The sequence below is a fragment of the Dipodomys merriami genome, unplaced genomic scaffold, assembly GCF_024711535.1.
Source record: "Dipodomys merriami isolate MVZ:Mamm:240054 unplaced genomic scaffold, mDipMer1.0.p SCAF_22, whole genome shotgun sequence".
Lineage (NCBI taxonomy): Eukaryota > Metazoa > Chordata > Mammalia > Rodentia > Heteromyidae > Dipodomys > Dipodomys merriami.
The window spans coordinates 15,319,891-15,334,245 of record NW_027203604.1 but is presented as its reverse complement, the minus strand read 5'-3'; the positions used below and the strand labels follow the sequence as shown (position 1 = coordinate 15,334,245).

At 51.8% G+C, this 14,355-nt stretch overlaps 1 protein-coding gene across 1 annotated transcript in view; it reads right to left on the bottom strand.

Annotated features, from left to right (window-relative positions):
- LOC138834596 (kinesin-like protein KIF19) overlaps window positions 1-14,150 on the bottom strand; it is a 30,813-nt gene extending 16,663 nt beyond the window's left edge. Inside the window, exons 1-10 of the mRNA XM_070033090.1 lie at window positions 14,064-14,150; window positions 13,325-13,405; window positions 10,040-10,150; window positions 8,553-8,640; window positions 7,455-7,591; window positions 7,202-7,327; window positions 5,366-5,560; window positions 4,027-4,179; window positions 2,919-3,041; window positions 1,143-1,293 (exon numbers count right to left, since the gene is read on the bottom strand). Coding sequence (XP_069889191.1) covers window positions 1,143-1,293; window positions 2,919-3,041; window positions 4,027-4,179; window positions 5,366-5,560; window positions 7,202-7,327; window positions 7,455-7,591; window positions 8,553-8,640; window positions 10,040-10,150; window positions 13,325-13,405; window positions 14,064-14,150 — 1,252 coding nt within the window. The remainder of the gene's footprint in view (window positions 1-1,142; window positions 1,294-2,918; window positions 3,042-4,026; window positions 4,180-5,365; window positions 5,561-7,201; window positions 7,328-7,454; window positions 7,592-8,552; window positions 8,641-10,039; window positions 10,151-13,324; window positions 13,406-14,063) is intronic.
- Between the last annotated feature and the right edge of the window lie 205 nt (window positions 14,151-14,355).

The following is a 14,355-nucleotide window of genomic DNA, read 5'->3' as shown; positions in this document are numbered from 1 at the left end:
TCGTGGTAGCCATTAAAACAGGATGTGAGGTGGGCTGGGAAGTTGGCTCAGTGGTAGAGTGCTTACTTTGCATGTGTGAGGCCCTGGGTTCAATTCCTCAGCATCACATAGTAGAAAAAAAGCCAGAAGTGGCACTGTGGCTCAAGTGGTAGGGCACTAGCCTTGAACTGCAGATCTAAGGGACAGTGCTCAGGCCCAGAGTTCAGCCCCCAAGACCGACTAAAAACAACAACAAGATATGGGAACTGGGCATGGTGGCTCATGCTTGTAATCCTAGCTACTAAGAAGGCTGAGATCCAGAGAATCATAGTTCCAGGCTGGCCCTGGCACAAAAATCCAAGAGACTCTATCTCTTATTAACCAGCCAAGTGCCAAACTGGAGGCATAACACAAGTAAAAGATTATCAGCTGAGCAAACATGAATTCAAATCCTAGTACCAGAAAAACAAAACAAAACAAAAATGCGGGAAGCCCTTGCCAGCCTGGAAAATACTTCGGGAGATGCAGAGGGCACAGCAGAATTTAAGGAGGGAAATGCTGACACTCCTGTTGGGCCCTCTTGCTACAATAGAGCATTAAGACTAGCCCCCATGACTAAGAGCCAGTCCCCAGAAGTATAGTAGCATCCTTCTCTGTGGACCATGACCCTGCAGAGCCCAACCTCTACCTCCTGAGTATCTACTGACCTGTGGGACTCGACCTGGAATCACCCAGATCATCTGTGCTGTGAGCTCCCTTTGCCCTTTTTCCAACAGAATCCTAAATTCACCAGAGAGAGAATAGATGCCTGAGTGCTCTGGGAGGCCTACCCAGGTGGGATGCGCAGGCTGGGTGCACCCCCTGTGGAATTCTATGAGAAATAGGGAGCGGGCCACTGTGGAGGCAGAGAACCCCAGATTCACAGCTAGGAAAAAAGCAAGGGAAGGAATAGTAGCTCTCAACCACATGTGGTAGTGCATTCCTGTAGTCCCAACTAAGCAAACAAAGACAACGGGATCACTTAAGTCTAGGAAATTGAGACCAGTCTGGACCAAGTGCCAGGACTGAGCCAAGAGTGACAAGGGTCCCACAGGACAGAGGTCCTGGCCCCAGTGCCCTGGGAGTGTGCAGGGGTACACTCCAGATCCTGGCTCAGCCCTTACCTTGCACACCTGGGCCACCAGGCTCTCTTTTCTTTTCCTTGTCCTGCTTCTCAATTTTTGACTTGAGGTGCTCGATCTCCCTGCGCAGGTCAGAGATGACGTCCGTGTACTGTGCAATGCGGTAGGAGACATTCAGAAGGTTGCGCTTGACCTGGAAGCGGGGACAAGGTCAGCCAAAGTCAGCCCTGCTCCCTGAGCACACATTGGAGGCGGGCATGGAATGTGGTTATGGATGAGTTTCCGCCAGTGCTTTCTGCTGGCCTTGACATTCTGGCACATTCTACAATGTAGGAGTACCTGGAAGGTGTTATGCCCGGTAGAAGGGGTCAGACACAAAAGGACAAATACTGTGAGATTCTACTCTGGGGTAGAGCCAGGGCTGTGGAGGGGGTGAATCATTCCCCTTTTAGGAAGATGAGAAACCTCAAAATGTCTAGTGCCACCCAACTATACACTTTAAATGTTTCAAATGACCTGGGTGCCCATGGGTCACACCTATAATCCCAGCTACTCTGAAACCTGAGGATCAAGGTTGGAGGAAGCCAACCCACGCAGAAAAGTCCATAAGACTCTTATCCCCAATTAATCACCAAAAAAAACAGAAGTCGAGCTGTGGTTCAAGTAGTAGAGCCCTACCCTTGATTGATAAAGCTCAAGGATGGTGTCAGGATGGCCCTGAGTTCAAGTCCTAGTACCTATAAAAAATAAAAATAAATAAAAATGTCAAAAAAAAGAGAAGAAGGCCAGGTGCTGGTGGCTCACGCCTGTAATCCTAGCTACTCAGAAGGCTGAGATCTGAGGATCACAGTTCAAAGCCAGCCCAGGAAGGAAAGTCTGTGAAACTCTTACCTCCAATTAACCACCAGAAAACCGGAAGTGGCTCAAGTGGTAGAGCGCTTGCCTTAGCTGAAGAGCTGAGGGACAGCGCCCTGGCTCAGAGTTCAAGCCCTACATGACCCAGCTACCAGCCAGGAGCACCTAAGCCTCCTGAGGGCCGAAGCAGAGGGTCCTTCCCTAGACAAGGAAAGGAACCTGGCCCACACACCCCATTCTCCCACCAGTGGGAGAGGAGTCTGTACTGTTATAAGTCTCAGGTTTGCAATCCCTCCCTGTCAGCCACAGCACTGGTCTCCCCACCCCCACCCCAGGTACTGCAGGGCCTCAGGGGCTGCTGCTTTCCATCTCATCTCTCTGCTTCAGATTAATGGACATGAACAGAGGCCAGTAACCAGCCAAGAGCAGCTTTGCAGGGCTCACCCATGCCTGGGGCAACTGAGTAAGCCAATGAGGGGGAAGGGAAGAAATCAGTGAGTAAAATAGTGAATAAGCAGTGAATGAATGAGTGAGCATACGAATTAATGAATGAATGTGTGAGTAAATGAGTGAAAAAATGAATAAATGAATAAGCGAATGAGTGAATAAATGAATAAGCAAGTGAATAAATGGATAAGTGAATGATTAAGAGAGTGAATGAATAAGTGAGTGAATGACTGAGCAGGTGAATGAATAAGTGAGTGATGAATGAATGAGTGACTGAGCATGTGAATGAGTGACAGGGTGAATGAATAAGCAAGTGACTGAATGAGTGAGTGATGAATGAACAAGCGAGTGATGAGAGAATGAAAGTATGAATGAATAAGTGAGTAATGAATGGATAAGTGGCTGAATGAATGAATGAGAGGGTGAATGAATAAGTGAGTGATGAATGAATGAATGAGCGAGTGCATAAGTGACAGGGTAAATGAGTAAGTGAGTGAGGGAGTGAGCCAGGCTCACCCGAGTCTTGATGTTCTTGGCCCTGTAGGCGTAGAGCAGTGTGGTCCGTGACTCCTCGAAGCTGGAGCTGGCCGGGCTGATATGCGCAATCATCACTGTTCGGCTGTTTCCTCCCAGGGCATCCTGTTCCGGGGGAGCGGCAGGGCTGAGTGGTGGAGCCACATGGCCTCTACCTGCCCAGTGCTGTCAGGCCTGGACCAAAGCCAGGGAGGGGCAGTGAATGCTGGGGGGGCGATGCCTGGGGAGACAACCCATAGGAACAAAGCCGTGCCCCATTCAGGTCCACCCAGCCTGCCTGCTGCTGACCAAGCAGATGCCACCAGGGGCTGGACTTGGAGCACTGATTTGTCCACTTGTTTGATCCTATCTTGCTATAGGACCAAGTGACAGCATCTACTCAGGAGTAAAGAAAGGATTATTTTTTGTCAGTTGTGGGGCTTGAACTCTGGGCCTGGGCACTGTCTCTGAGCTCTTCAACTCAAGGCAAGTGCTCTACCACTTGAGCCACAGAGCCACTTTCAGTTTTCTGGTGGTTAATTGGAGATAAGAGTCTAACAGACTTTCCTGCCTGGGCTGGCTTTGAACTGTGATCCTCAGATCTCAGCCTCTTGAGTAGCTAGGATTACAGGCATGAGCCACCAGCACCCAGCAAGAAACAATTTTTTTTTTGTCCCTGGGGCTTGAACTCTGGGCCTGGGCACTATCACTCAGCTCTTCAGCTCAAGGCTAGCACTCTATCATTTGAGCCATAGCTCCCCTTCCACTTTTTCTGCTTATGTGGTGCTGAGGAATAGAACCCAGGGCCTCATGCATGCAAGGCAAGCGCTCTACCACTGAGCCCAAGAAAGCATTTTTTTATACATCATATCAGAACCATCTGTGATGGGGAGGTAGTAAGCTCACTGTCACTGGAGGTATTCAAGCAAGATTCAGAGGGATGGAGGGAGAGACAGGGAGTTCCCAGAATACTGTGTATGCAGTGTCCTTCCCTCAGAGGTTCTGAGAAGGGCCCTTAGACTCAAGTCTGGGCCTCTTTCCTGCAGGTAACTCCTGGAAGCTGCCAGCAGCTGCTGAGGCTCACCTCACCCTCACAGAGGGCTGCCCTCACCTTCAGGAGGCGCGTGAGTTTGCTGTCACGGAAGTTCACATATTGAGCACGGCTGCCGCCCTTCTCGCTGAGCGCGTTGATACAGTTGCCCAGTGCCAGCAGCGAGCGGTTGATGTGTGCGCCCTCCTTCATCCTTTTGCCTCTGTTCTGGGTCTGTGCAGGGAGAACAGTCTGTGCCAGGCTGAACAGGGGGTCCACCCATCATCTCCCCTCCCCATTCACAAGGAGGGGAGCCTCAGGCCCAGAGGAGCCCTGGGCAGGACTGCACAAAGACCATACAGAAAAACTTGGGCTTTACATTAAAAACATGACTCAAAAGCCAAAGACTGGCCTGGGAATGTGGCTTAGGGGTAGAGTACTTGCCTAGTATCCAAGAAGCCCTAGGTTTGATTCCTCAGTACCACATACACGGAAAAAGCTGGAAGTGGCACTGTGGCTCAAGTGGTAGAATGCTAGCCTTGAGCAAAAGAAGCTCAGAGACAGTGCCTAGGCCCTGAGTTCAAGATCCAGGACTGGCAACAAACAAACAAACAAATACTGCATACTTCCTCTCAGAGGAAGAGTCTAGATTTAAAAACAAGGGTGTGAGCATGAAAGGGAGGCCCTGGGGAACCCAGTCATGGGTCAGAGGGAGGAAATGGGGTGCAGGGAGAATATGATCAAAGTATGTTATATAAAGTATAGAAATGCCACATGGAAGCCCTGATCTGTATAATTAATATACTAGTGTATAGGAAAAGAAACAATTAGATGCTGGGTGCTGGTGGCTCAAACCTATAATCCTAGCTACACAGGAGGCAAAGATCTGAGGATCACGGCTCAAAGTCAGCCTGGGCAAGAAAATCTGTGAGACTCTTATCTCCCATTAATCACTAGAAAACTGGAATTGGAGCTGTGGCACAAAGCCTTGAGCAAAAAAGCTCAGGGACAGCACCCAGGCCCTGAGTTCAAGCGCCACAACTGACAAACCAAAAGCAAAAACGAAACAAAACAAAAAAAACCACCAATTAATCTGGGTACGGTGTGGTATGCCTGTAATCCCAGCCAACTCAGGAGGTGAAGGTGGGGTCTGAATGGATAGCTTCACGCTACCTAGGCAGATGCTCGGGTTTAGCCTTCCCCAAGGGTGAACACAGGTGTGGTGGGGCTCAGTCTCACCTCTCCAGTCCTCCCATTAACACAAGAAGCCCCCATTAATGCCAGCTCTGTGAATTCATTCCCTCAATAAACTTCGCCAGTGCCTCTTCCAGGCTGCATGCTATTCCTTTTGCTAAAATCACAGCTGGACAATGTCCTGCTCAGGCTGAGGGTGACAGATGCCCAGTGTGTGGGGCCTGACCTGGGCTGCGCGCTCTGAGCCGGCCAGGTCCACCATGAACAGCCTCCCCAGCCGCACTTCCTCAGCCAGGTCAGCTGCCCGACTCCGCTGGTGCACGGTGACCTGCAGCACGGCGTGGGAGCGAGATGATGTCTTGTTGGTGGCAGTGGGCTCCTGCGTCCGTTGCCGGTTGCCTTTGGTGAGCAGCTGCATGATCTGAGGTCAAAGGCAGAAGCAGGCGGGAGGTCACAGGTCCCTGTGTGGCCACATGGGCCTTCTAGAGGTACCCAAAGAGTGGAGGAGGGGTGGCCACAGAGCTTGGGGCTTTGTACACTGCCCCTGCCCCTTGTCTGTTCATGGCAGACATCACCAATGGATTGCCCAGAATGGCCCCAGGCCCCTTTCATTTAGAACTTGGGCGGTTGTAAGTTAGCTGGAGTTGGCATGTGCAGTTTGAACTTGTGGAACTCAAACTCAAGACAACAAACCTCTGCTGAGCACCTGCTGTATCCAAGTCCATACCAGACTGCAGACTGTGCATAGAGAAAGGTTGCTACAGCCAGGCACCGGTGGCTCATGCCTGTAATCCTAGCTACTCAGGAGGCTGAGATCTGAGGATTGCGGTTCAAAGCCAGCCCAGGCAGGAAAGACCGTGAGACTCCTATCTCCAATAAATCACTAGAAAACCAGAAGTGGCGCTGTAGCTCAAGGGGTAGTGAGCTCGCCTTGAGCTGAAGAGCTGAGGGACAGCGCCCAGGCCCGGAGTTCAAGCCCCATGACCGACAAAAGAGAGAGAGAGAGAGAGAGAGAGAGAGAGAGAGAGAGAGAGAGAGAGAAAGGTTGCTACAGTTGCCATTATTCATGATCAAGCAATATCAGCATGTTAGGGTATGCCTGTAATCTCACCTACTCAGGAGGCAGAAGTAGGAAGATTGTGATTTGAGGCAAGCCCTGGGTTCAATTCCTCAGTACCACATAAACAGAAAAGGCTGGAAATGGCACTGTGGTTCAAGTGGTGGAGTGCCAGCCTTGAGCAAAAAGAAGCTCATGGACAGAATCCAGGCCCTGAGTTCAACCCCAGGACTGGCAAAAAAAGAAATCCCCACAAACAGCTGGGCTGTAGGGCACTGGACTTGTGCCAGCAGGGCAGGCACACACTCACTTGAGGTCAATAGCTGGGAGTCTGACAAAAGGGGACACAGAAACTCTGGGAGCAACACAGGGTGCAGTCAGGAAGACTACCCCAAGAGTGGCTACACAGACAGCCAGCTAGGGAGAAGACAGGGCTGTGAAAATGTTTGCAGTCTACCCTGGTAAGGAAGTCATTGTTAGGATGAGCAGGAAAAGTAGGTTCAGATCTGAGCTGGTTCAGGAGCAGCAGGTTGGGACCAGCAGGAGGGTTGTATGGACAAGGACCAGAGCCTGATCCCAGAGGCCATGGTAGGTGTGGGATCAATGGGTGATGTCTGCCCTGACCACAGCCAAGAGGCAGAGTAAGTGTGTTTGTCATGCTCTTCCATCAAGACCAGAGGCTTGGCAACAACCGTGGGAGATGTGCTTATGTGAGTCTCCATTCGGTAAACTTAACCAAAAATGTTGTGAGCTTCACCCATAATTCTAGCTACTTGGGAGGCTGAGATCTGAAGATCAAGGTTCAAAGCCAGCCTGGGCAGGAAAGTCTGTGAGACTCTCGTCTCCAATTAAGCACTGAAAGTAAAGTCAGAAGTGGAGCTGTGACTAAGGTGATAGAGTGTCCGCTTTCCATGACTAACCTAAGGGACACACCCAGGCCCTGAGTTCAAGCCCTACTGCCGGCACAAAAATCTTGAGTCATGTTGTGCAGCTGCAAGCCCTCACCTCCTGGGCGTTGGAGGTGGATACCTCTGTGATCCCTGCAATCTGGATGCTGCCTTTCGAATCTTCCCTGAGGTCCAGAAACCCTGAAGACGGATTCAGCAGGTCCCGGATCACTTCATTATAAATCTGTTGTTGAGCAGGAAGGTTAGAACAAAGCAGCACTCCAAGGCCTTGCATACCACTGGGGCCTACCTGGCTTCAGGCAGAGGCTCTACCTAGGTGCCATTGCCCTTCCTGCACCCAGGAGGCTCACCTCCAGGTAAGACATGGACACGCTGTACTCTGTGTTGTCCTGATTCTCCTTGATAGCCTTGAAGAGGTCAGTGAGGGTCTGCAGGTAGATGCCGGGCTCAGCATCCATGCCCAGCATTGTATATGTCTTCCCGGCACCTGTGGGGAGGTGTGGCTCCTGAGGCAGCCCCAGGTGTATTGGATGAGAAGAGAATGGGTATGGGGGCTCATGCTTGTCATCCCAGCTGCTTAGGAGGCAGATTCAGGAGGATCACAGTTTGAGGCCAGCTTGAACAAAAAGTTTCTGAGAAGCTGGGCACTGGTGGCTCACGCCTATAATCCTAGCTACTCAGGAGCTGAGATCTCAGAATCATGGTTCAAAGCCAGCCCCGGAAGGAAAGTAGGTGAGACTCTTATCTCCAATTAACCACCAGAAAAATTGGAAGTGATGCTGTGGCTCAAGTGGTAGAACGCTCACCTTGAGCTGAGGGACAGTGCCCAGGCCCAGAGTTCAAGCCCCACAACTGACCAAAAAGAAAAAAGAAAAAAAAAGAAAAGGAAAAAGAAAAAGTTCCTGAGAGCCAGGGGCTGGTGGCTAATGCCTGTAATCCCAGCTACTCAGGAGGCTAAGATCAGAGGACTATGGTTCAAAGCCAGCCTAGATAAGGAAAGTCCATGAGACTATTATCTCCAATTAGCCACCTGAAAACTGGGAGTGGAGCTGGGGCTCAAAAGGCTAGAATACTAGCCTTGAGCAAAAAAGCTCAGGGACAAGCCCTAGGACTGGCAAAAAAAAGGGTAGGGGCATAATTGAAGTGGTTAAGTGTGAGGCCTTAAATTCAAACCCCAGCCCCTTTAAGAAGAAAAATGTAGGAAGAAGGAAGAAGTGGAGGAGGAAGAAGGAAAAAGAGGAGGAGGAGGAAGATGAAGAGGAGGAAGAGAGGAAGAAAAGAGGAGAAAGAAGGGGAGGAGAAGGAAGAGGAGGAAGAAGAGGAGAAGGAGGAAGAGGAAGAGGAGGAGAAGGAGTAGGAAGAAGAAGAAGAGGAGGAGGAGGAGAAGAAGGAGGCAGGGGAGGGTAATTGGAAGTTGACCACCAAGTCCACTTCCTCCTGGGCAGTACCTGAAGGCCCGTAGGCGAACACTGTGGTATTGTATCCAGAAATGATCCCCTCCACCAGGTGCCCAATGGTGGCCTGGTATACGTCCTCCTGTAGACAGACAGGACATAAGTGGATGGCGCTGTGCACTGGCTTCTGGGACTGGACAGGAAGTGTCATCTGTGGGTGGGTTGTCCAACTGCACAGCCCAGGGACATGCAAGAAGTCAGGAAAGACCTAGGTGTTGAAATCCCTGATGCCAACCCTGGCTGCATCGCTGGACAATCCTGGACACTCTGCCAAGCCTCACAGTGAGATGATGCCCATAGAGGCTGGGTTTGGGGAGGATTCATGGAGAAGGCTTTCAGGAATGGATGCCATCAAGCCTGATGCCAGCTGGAGACTGAACCCAAACGAGTCATTCTCAACACTTCTTCCAGACCAGGAAGAGGCAAAGAGCTGGTGGCTCATGCCTATAAATATAGCTACTCAGTAGCTAAGATTTGAGGATCTTGGTTCAAACTTAGCCTGGGCAAAAAAAGTCCATGAGACTCTTATCTCCAATAAACTACTCAGAAAAAGCCAGAAGTGAGCTATGGCTCAAGTGGTAGAGCTATGAGCAAAAAAAAAAAAAAAGCTCAGAGACAATGCCCCAGGCCCTGAGTTCAAGCCCATGGCACAACAATGACAGAGAACTGAAAGAGAGGGGCTGGGAAGATGGCTCAGTGGTAGAGCCCTTGCCTTGCATGCCTGAGGCTCTGGGTTCGATTCCTCAGCACCACATAAGCAGAAAAAAAAAGCCGGAAGTGGTGCTGTGGCTCAAGTGGTAGAGTGCTAGCCTTGAGGTGAAGAGCTGAGGGACAGTGCCCAGGCCCAGAGTTCAGGCCCATGACTGGACCCCCCAAAAAACAAAACAAAACAAGAACTGAAAGAGATCATGGACTGGGGGTGGTTACTCATACCTGTAATCCCAGCAAATGGAGGGGGGGGGGCTGGGAAGAAGTGGAGGTAGCAGGGTCACAGTCTCGGCTAGTCCAGGCAAAATGTGAGCCACGAATGTAAAAATAACGAAAGCAAGAAGGGCTAGGGGCATGGCTCAAGTGGTAGAACAGCTGCCTAGCAAGTACAAAGTTCAAACCTCAGTAAACACACAAAAATAAACCAACCAACCAATAAATAATAAACAGAAATTGAGACACGAAGCTCTGGCCTTTGGCGTGGGACAAAGCTGGGATGGGGCAGGGAATCTGGGAATGCCAGAATGTGAATGAAAGTACACATTCCCAGCAGCGGGAGTGAGCTCACGGTGCCCAGGGGTGGGCAAGGAGAGACATCTCAGGGCTCTGTGTGGCCTTGGACATAAAGGTTATTAGGACAGAAAAGCAGGGCTGCTCAGGCAGTAGCTGGGGAAACCCCTCTGCTTTCCAGTGATGCTGAGTCCTGAAGCCTGGGTTCAGATTTTGCCCGGGGCAGGGGGTGGGGGGCAGAGGGGAGGGGCACGGGGAGGCACCTGGGATGCATGCTGGTCGAAAACAGTGTCAAAGATGAAGGTGCGCTCCCGGGAACGGTGTGGGCGCAGGGGGTCCTCGGGGTCCTCGCCAGGGTCCATGAGCGCCACCACCTGGAAGCAATGAGAAGCAGGGGCCAGAGGACGGGCCTGAGATCCTGGGAAAGACCATGGCTAAGCCTGCCCCTCTGGACCCCAGCTAGGCAGGCTGAGAGCTCTACCCCACCTGTACCCTCTTCTTCCTTTTTCCTTTTTGGTGCCAGCCCTGGAGCTTCAACTCAGAGCCTGTTCCAGGTTGGCTTTTCTTTGGGAGGGAGGTGGGTGTCAGCCATGAGGGCTTAAATTCAGAGCCTGGGCACTGTTCCTGAACTTCTCTGCTCAAGGCTACTGCTCTAACAACTAGAACCACATAGCTTACTTCCGCCTTTCTGGTGGTTAATTGGAGATGAGAGTCTTATGGGCTTTTCTGCCCAGGCTGGCTTCAAACCATGATCCTTAGCTCTCAGCCACCTGAGAAGCTGAGATGACAGGTGTGAGCCACCAGCACCTGGCTTGGCTTGGCAGCTCTTGAACAAATAGTCTCAACTTAGCACAATTGGAGAACCAGTAACTCACTAGGGGTAGACCTTGTAAAATGTAGAGTGCTGGGCTGGCTGCCTGTTGCTGTGTCTACTCAGCTGGCCCTGAGTCTTTCTCTTGCCTCTGGCTCAGGGGGCTGCATAGCCATGGGGTGGAGGTGGAGGGGCAGGGCAGGGAGAACAAAGAGCATCCCAAACTCCATCCACGCCTTTGTTTCTTCAAGGGCTGGGTTGCCCCTGGGGCCAGTTCACTCTTATATAAATACGTTATTATGAAGCCAAGTATATTAGACTCCCTGGGGATAGCCCTTCCCTGGGAATTAGGGGTCTGAGAGGGAAGACAGATTCACTGGAAACCACACATGCCATGGCTGGTGGGGATCGGGGGGAGGGCGGGCTGGAGCACTTGAGTGGAACCATGGAGTTGAAGGGTACAAAGCTCCAGCTTCAGCCTGCCTGATCTACCACCCCATCCCCATCCCCCAGGTCCCAGGAGGCCAGGTCTCTTGGTGTTTGGTGAGTCAGTGATAACGAGGGTCCTCAGGGCCGCTCCTGGCTGTCAGCCAGCACTCATGTTCCATGACATGATCTAACTCCACTCTGCTTTTCCTTCACCTTCTGGGAAGGAAGAGGGAGGGGCATGGGACAGTGTGTGGGACAGAGATGAATGTACACACACGCGCACACACACACACACACACACACACACACGTGCACACACACACATGCGCACACACACACACACACACACACACGCACACGCCATGGGCCACAGGAAGACTTGATGGGTCTTCCACCAGGAGCCTTCCAACCAGCAGGGCTAGGAGGGGACTTGCAGAAGTGGGTTCTAAACCTGTTCTGTCGCCACTGCTTGCTGGCTAGGAGGTGTTGGGTGATTTTAAGTCTCTAGCTCTTATGCTGGCCTCCAGCCCAGCTTTTTTGCTGGTTCATTAGAGGTAGGAGTCTTCTGGCTTTGTCTGCCAAAACTGCTTTGCAGTAACTAGGAATACAGACGTGAGCCAGAGGTACCCAGCCTCCCTCAGTTTTTCTATTTGTAAAACAGCCACAATCATAGAACCCATCCACCAAGGGGCAGGACAGATGAACAAGGCCTTGTGCACAGCCCAGAGCTGCTTTTGGTTCTTAGATCAAAAAGGTATTTTGTATAATTACAATTTATTTATTTGTTGGCCGTGGGACTTGAATTCAGGGCCTGAGCACTGTTCCTGGACTCTTCTGCTCAAGGCTAGCACTCTACCACTTTGAGCCACTACTTTCAGTTTTCTGGTGATTAATTGGAAATAAGAGTCTCATGGACTTTATTGCCCAGGCTGGCTTTGAACTGCAATCCTCAGATCTCCTTAGTGGCTAGCTAGGATTGCATTATAAAGAACAGTATTAATGTTACCTGTAGATAATATTGGGTTCATATAAACTTCCTGGTTTGCTTTCATTATGTAAAAGTCCAAGCTGGGCACTGGTGGTTCATGCCTGTAATCCTAGCTACTCAGGAGGCTGAGATCTGAGGATCATGGAGATAAGAGTCTCCAATAAACCACCAGAAACTGGAAGTGATGCTGTGGCTTAAGTAGTAGAGCACTAGCCTTGAGCTGAAGAGCTGAGGGACAGCGCCCAGGCCCAGAGTTCAAGCCTCACGACCAGGAGAGGGGGGATTGGGGAGCTCCCTGTCTTTTTATTGGTTTTGCTGGTCTCATATTTGCTAAGCAAGTACTCTATCACTTGAACCATAGACCATAGTCCTATCCCTCCCCCCACCCTTTTTTTTTTGGTGTCAGTCCTCGGGTTTAACTCAGGCCTTAGCTCCTAGGCACTACCTCTCTGCTTTTTTACACAAGACTGGCATTCAACCACTTGAACCACAGCCCCTCTTCCAGCTTTTTTGGTGGTTAATTGAAGAGTCTCCCAGCTTTGAAACTCAGTGCTGGTGGCTCAGGTCTGTAATCCTAGCTTCTCAGGAAGCTGAGATCTGAGGATTGAGGTTGAAAGCCAGCCTATGCAGGAAGCCCTTGAGATGCTTATCTCCAGTGCAGATGAGGCTCACTGGTCATATCATGTTCATGGTTGGTCAGGTGACAGTAGCACCACTCTCTTAAGGGCAGACACTACTCAGTGTCTCCAGGCTGACCTGTGAGCTCTCATCACAGCACAGACGGTCTCCCCGCAAACTTTCTGCTCGCCTCAACTTGGTTGCCTGGGATCTCCTGGCCAGCTGTGCCCATCCCTAGAGGTCCTCTGCCCTCTGCCTGCATCCTGGTTCGTGGGTCCTTGAGCCCCATTTCACACCCCCTACTGTCAGCACCTTCCCCCAAACCTGGCAATCAGCCTGGCACGTACATCCAAGGGCAACGGCTTCCCCAGCGGTGGGGCCGGGCTCCACGCTGACTCTGGGGAGTCTCCCTGGGGATTGCAGCCAATGGTGCCCTATCTCGCCACAGCCCCTGACCCTTCCCACTGCGCCCCCTCCCCTCCGCCCGCTGGGGTCCGGCCTGCTCCTGGCCCCGCCCTAGGCTCTCACTGGATACTTGTGATGAGGGTGGTGTGCAGGGACCCCCGGCTCTGCATTTAAGGGCTCAGCCCTGCACTGGATTGGATCCCAGCTGTGTAGCAGCATTGGCCAAATGACTGAGTGACACAGATATAGGGCAGACAGCAAGGGGAGATGGATGACCACCAGACCATCCAGACTCACCTGGTCCCCCACTTTGTGAGCAATGACAGTGGCCCCTTCTTCTAGTTCTGCACTGTTGAGTGGGCGGATCCGAAGTGCCACCTGTGGAGGGACAGGAGCAGCATGCCCGCAGGGGTCTCTCTGAGCCCACTCCCTCTTTCAACCCCAATACCAAGACCATCAGCCCAAACTGTCTCTCCTTCTCTGGTGGCCTTGAGCTCTTAGGCAGCAGGAAAGGTCCCAGCCCTGAGTGCACCTATGCTCTGCTCTCAAAGAACACTTGTATGGTGTTGTTGGTACCTCTCAGCAACAGCAACCCTTTCAGGAATATAATCACTGAACAGAGAGGTCAAGTAACCTGCCCAAGGCCACCAGGAAAGTCATGAGCACTTTTAAAGGGTTTCCCAAGAATCCTACACCTCTGTGCTATGCTCTCTGCCAAGCTTCTTTTTCCTTAGGGGAGCATTAGGCTCTGGGTTGGGACTGGGGATAGGGCTTGGTAGGGGCTACGGATGCACCCCCACCCCCGTGTTGTCCCAGGTGCTAAGTTCCTGGAGAGGAACATTCAGAAGGCAGGAGGTGGGGGAGTGGGTATGGGGGGGAGTGGGGCATGGGAGAGCCAAGTGGGAACATAGTGTCATTATGGGGCTGAGAGTTGATGTGAGGGTGCTGGGTTTGGAGGCTGGGCAAGGTAGAAGCAGGGAGGGGCCCAGGCCTCCACAGTAAGAAATCAGCAGACGAACAGGCAGGAGGGACTCACCATGAGCTGCTGGTCCTTAGGCTCCATTGCTCTTAGGGTGGGGCTGCCCCTGGCTGGGGAGAGGCCAGCAGCCTGATGTGAGGGCATCCTGCTGGTCATGCCTGGCCCCAGCTGCCCGTTAGGCTGGAGACGCAGAGACATCTCAGCCCCGCCCCACCCCGGTGACGTCAGCTGAGTCCCTGAGGATGGGGCTGGGCCAATCCTCACTGGGGCCACAGAGCCTGCCATTTGGAGCAGGGCCACAAAGGGCAGCCCCAATTCTATGTCCTTGAAACATGAGCCATAGGGCCCA